At 29.0% G+C, this 5,435-nt stretch overlaps 1 protein-coding gene across 1 annotated transcript; it reads left to right on the top strand.

Annotated features, from left to right (window-relative positions):
• Positions 1-763: 763 nt before the first annotated feature.
• Positions 764-4,000, top strand: LOC107643765 (uncharacterized). The gene is made up of 4 exons (XM_016347534.3): positions 764-886; positions 1,364-1,471; positions 2,729-2,899; positions 3,715-4,000. Exons 1-4 carry the CDS (start codon positions 803-805, stop codon positions 3,808-3,810), a joined length of 459 nt encoding a protein of 152 aa, XP_016203020.1. The 5' UTR covers positions 764-802; the 3' UTR covers positions 3,811-4,000.
• The last annotated feature ends 1,435 nt before the right edge of the window (positions 4,001-5,435 follow it).

Here is a 5,435-nt window from a genome sequence, read left to right as displayed (position 1 = left end):
TAAGTGTTACAATAGCCTCTTTTATTATATTTGGTGAGAGGCGATGACGGAAGGATCACGCCATGACTCACGAAAGACACAGATAAAAATTGAAATGGGTCTATGTTTTCGACAAAAATCACTTTGTCTTATTTTAAAACAAACAGAAATCGAATTGAGTGTTTTTTCTTTTCAAAAAAACAAATATGCTTCTTAATATTTAAATTTATCTTATTATTCTTACAATGATAATTGAACCACACAACTTAATTACCACTCATGGTATAGAAAAAAGTTATAGCAATTTATGCAATCAAAATTACGTACGCTTTTGATGCATAAAATTAAAATTACTCCCTTCTTTTCGTTTCTTTTCTTTTCTTTCTTTTCCCCCTATTTTGGATGATTCAATTCCAAAAAATTACTTTGTGCCCCATGAAAATATGAATCTGCGTATATATGTCGTCAAACTAGCTGGGTCTTTAAGATCAGCTTGTCAAGATTATTGGAATTATTGGTTCAGTAGTGATGAGAAGTGACAAATGAATATACAACACGAGGGGAGAAAATAAAATAAAATAAAATAAAATAAAAGAGAAAACAAGATTGTCTTGAAGTTATAATTCATTCATAACATTTAATTTGATTCACATATATAATATATTATATTATTGTAACATTCCAAAACTTCATCACATGTATGTGTGCTCAACAAGATTCTGTTTCTTCATATATATCCTCTTTATAAACAATCAAATATTGTTCACCTTTCTTTGTGCATATCTCTAGATAGATACATACATAGAGAGAGAAAGAGAGAGATATGGTCTCCAAGGTTCAAAATCAAAAGACAAGATCCATGTTCAACAACCTTCAATTACTTCATTCTATCACACACTTTCAAAGGGTGATTCATTCATTATTTTTAAACATCTCTTTAATTTTATTCCATGTTTATTGCGCTAGCATTTTTCCTTCATTCACTTTATATAATTAATCTTTCACATTTTCAAAATGTCAATTTGATCTATTATTCAGTGATTAATGATCATCATTTTTTTTTTATAGAGACCAGAATCTATTTTTATTATAGTCTTGTTAGGAGCAATTCTTTCCACTTGATATGCTCAAATTTGAATATGATATATATAACTCACTTGATCTTATAAATATTATTTGCGTTTTGGGATCAATAAGAGTCGACAAAAATTGAACTCTAAATTTTTTTAATTATAAAATTCTAATATTATATCATAATATAAAATTATTTTTTTCAAAATAAAATTAAGCCGACAAGTAGATTTTATCTATACATATATATTTTGGAGATCATATGGAAATAGCAAATATGAATATGATGAAATATGTTTTCCTCTTTATGCAGAGGCAGAAGACACTAGTGTTATTGGATGCTTCAGAATACATAAAATTTTTAAAGCAAAGGCTTGAAGAAGAATGGAAGCAACTAGTAGCAGCCGCAACGATGCCTATGGTATATACTTTCTATTTTAATCAAAATAAATGTCACCATTTGAATTTAAATAAATGAATACATTAAAAAATATATATTTAGATATAAATTATGTTGAATTATATCAATATTTTTATTTAGAAATGAGATTAAGCAAATTTAACTCGATCCAAAAATTAGTTCATGTGGTAGAATGATGTTTTATATTATTTATAAATTCTTTAAAGAGTTTATTTTTGAGAGATGTGAGACTTATAATATATATCCTTCACATTTAAGAATGATCATGTGAAGTGTAAACATTTAGACTGCGTTTGTTTTTTAGAACAGGATAAGACAAGACATTAAGAGCAAGATATAAAGGATATAAACACAGAATTTAGTATTCTTGTATTTTGTTTGATGATAAAATAGAACAAATTATGAAAATTTAATTTATTCTTTTTTTTCATTCAAAAAATTTGAGAAAAAAATATAATAATAAAAAATATAATTATAAAAAATTAATAAAAATAATGAAAGAAAAAATAAAAAATAAATTGTCATTTGTTAGTATTTCTGTGTTTTTCTGTTAGAATGGACATAAAATATACTAATTCAGTGTCTCAAGACATAATGTCTCTGTTCATGTCTTATCTGTCAAATACGATTTTGTGTTTCAGTGTTCATGTTTCAGTGTTCTATCCCTTAAAATAAACGCAGCCCTATAGATAGATGACTTAATTATTTTAAAACAAAGGAATAACAGTATGATTCATAATATAAATTATAATTTATTAATCATAAGATGTTGTTTATACTTTTTGTTTATTGTTGAAAATAAATAATCATCCATCTAGACTTTGGACAGATTGATAACATTAAAAAAATTAATATAGGACTTTGTTAAGTAGATAATAATTTTTGTGAATAATGTGAATAATGTGTTTTAAAATTGGCCTAATAAAATAAAAACACACTACACTCCTAAATTATCCACCTATCTAAATCTTAATATTAGGATAACTATCCACACACCTAGTAAATTGAACATCCGATATATCCATTGTTTACATTATTTAGTATTTTCATTATCTACCTATACTTTTCCATCAATATATTATATTGAAGCAAAAAGTTGCATTACGATACATTAATGTTTAGAGGTATTAACTTGTATAAAGAGCAATTTATTCATACATAAACTGGTCATTATTAATTAATAAGACATAAGGCAATGTTGTGTAAATATTTTTGTGCTTGTTGCTAAATGCTAATTATTTTGATTAATTATTACAGCTAAAAGTTGAAGCGCAAGAGGAGAAATTTATGATAAAGGTTGTGAGTGAAAGGAGTTGCAAAGGTTTATTGGTTTTCATACTTGAAGCCTTTGAAGAGCTTGGTCTTGATGTGCTCCAAGCTAGGGTTTCCTGTGCTCAAAACTTCTCTCTAGAAGCAATTGGAATCAAAGTAATGATATATATACCTCTCTTACATATACATTTATCATAATATATGAAGAGAAAAAAAAAAGAATAAGGAAAAAAAGTATTATTATATGTATTTAAAAAATACAATCCTACTATATGCTCATAAAAAATCAATCACCAAATCAATTATTCGTATATTATACAGATATATAATAGTCGAATTTTTTATATACAAATAATATTTTAAAAAAAAATATTTATGATTTTAGATACATTTAAACATTTTGGGTTGATTATTAACATTAAATATGATGTTAAAATTAATTAATTAAAATAATTGATAATTGATAATTACTTACCCTCGATTCATTATTACTTACAGAATTGAAATACATACAATTACTAACATATAGTTCTTCAATTTTCCTAAAGACGTATTCACATTTAACTAATTAAATATCCGCTCATAATATTTGATTCAACAAATACTAAAAGATATGTGTATTATCGTTATTTATCATTATACGATAGTACATACATAAATATGAATAATAAAAGAAAAGAAAAAATTTAAATAATGAGTTTAATTTTGATACACTGAGAGTGTAAAGTGTTTTGCAGAGTCGTATAATCACATCCGTTCTTTTGGATGACTATTTACACAGTTAATATGAAAGTTAATTATGTAATTAGATACACGTGTAAAACTATTTTATACTAACAGTACATCAAAATCAAACTCTTGAATAATATCCCTTTTAATTTATTTATGCTCGTGTTTATTACTTGTAACCTTTTTGAATGGAGACAAAGAGAAAAACACTGACAAAATGAATTATTTTGTGAATGTCCCAGGATAAGAATGGTACATGCCATTTGGATGCACAAGTAATTCAAAAAGTAGTGTCCCAAGCTATTCAAAATTGGAGTGAAGTCACACACCAACAATGATCCCTGCTTGTACCACTTTGTTTCGTCCTCTCAAATTCGTTCAGATGTTTACCTTTCTGAATTATTTTGGTATATTATTATTGCAAGAAAATTGCCAGTTTTCCTTAATTAGATATAATTAGATATAGTCTCTCCGATCCCTTGACTTAATGGGATTAGAGAGATTATGTAAGTTATTTCCTCTAAAATGTATGTGAAGAATGTTCTAGATTTCTAGTGTATGTTATATATAAAAGGTATTGACAAATAAAATTAACTATATATATATATAAAAGAGTCCTGAAGACCTTGATGAAGGTTAATGAACCACAAACTTAATTAAGAACAAAGCTATAGCAGAAGAGCTGAGTCTAAGAAATGAAAATAGAAAGGGAAAGTATAAGGAGACAATGGAATATTTGTACAATGTGTACAATGGAGGTTTAAGGAGTATTAGAGATATAACCATTAGTGTTACCTTTTTTGATCAGCTCGGATGGTTATTCTAAATAGTATGGGAGATGTTCATTTTGTAACTCATATAACCCATTGTACACATTGTACAAATAAGCCATTGTCTCCCTAGCGGAACTAAGAAAGAAAACATTGCTTGAGTAATAGGTAAATTGTTATTGAATTCAAAGAGTAATACAATTGATACAAAGCACTGCACTATGAGCTACTATATAGTATGGGAAAAATTTCAAGTGCACCGAGGAACATTGGTGTTCTAATTATTTTAACCGTTGATTTTAATTAATATATATTATATATATTTTTTATAATTCAAATCAATGGTTAAAACAATTGGAATACCGATATTCTCATACACTTGAAACTCTTCTTATAGTATGACAACTAACCACTGCCTAACAATTCAACTACTTACAGAATTCTAGTCACGGTTGAGTCTAATTAGGTTTAATTACTCTGTTGGTTCCTATAGTTTCACGAAATTTTCAATTAGGTCCTTATACTTTTTTTCTTTTCAATTAGGTCCCTATATGTTATTTTTTTTCAATTAAATCCCTAATGTGACAAAAACGTCTAAAATAACAGAATATTCCCTTAAAAAAATGAATATTCTCTTTTTTTGGGATAGCAAGACACTCTTATATTTTTTAAATTCCAAAAAAACCTTCTCACTTCCACACTCACATATCTTTAGCCCTAACTTTTTCATCAAGCTCTCTCCGGATCTGCCGCACGGTGCCCTCTCGCCGCGCCTCCTCCTCTCGGCGTCCCTATCGTGCCTCGTCCCTTGTATTCTACTCATCCCTTGTATTTCGCCGCGTCTCTGTCCCTCTCTCCCTCGCCGCGTCTCACCTACGTGCCTCTGTGCCTCCGTTCTTCCATGCTTCCCTCGCCTCGCCGCGCCGTGCCTCCGTCCCTCCCTCACCACGCCGCCGCTCCGTCCCTCGCGCCTAGTTTCACTGTCTCGCGCCTGCTCTCGTGGCTTCCATTTCAGACAGAGCCTAGGACTAGCTGGATGCAGGGACTTGGGGGGTTGGCCTTGGTTATTGCGTTTCAGACAGAGCCCAGGACCAGGTATGATATTAGTTTTCACTTTTCAGCATCATGATTGTAAAGAAATTTGAGTCTGTCTTCAATTGCATATGTTTTACTTCATGATTACTTGAATACTT

The sequence above is a fragment of the Arachis ipaensis genome, chromosome B1, assembly GCF_059453495.1.
Source record: "Arachis ipaensis isolate K30076 ecotype BB chromosome B1, ASM5945349v1, whole genome shotgun sequence".
Lineage (NCBI taxonomy): Eukaryota > Viridiplantae > Streptophyta > Magnoliopsida > Fabales > Fabaceae > Arachis > Arachis ipaensis.
This window is presented reverse-complemented; position numbering and strand designations above follow the sequence as displayed.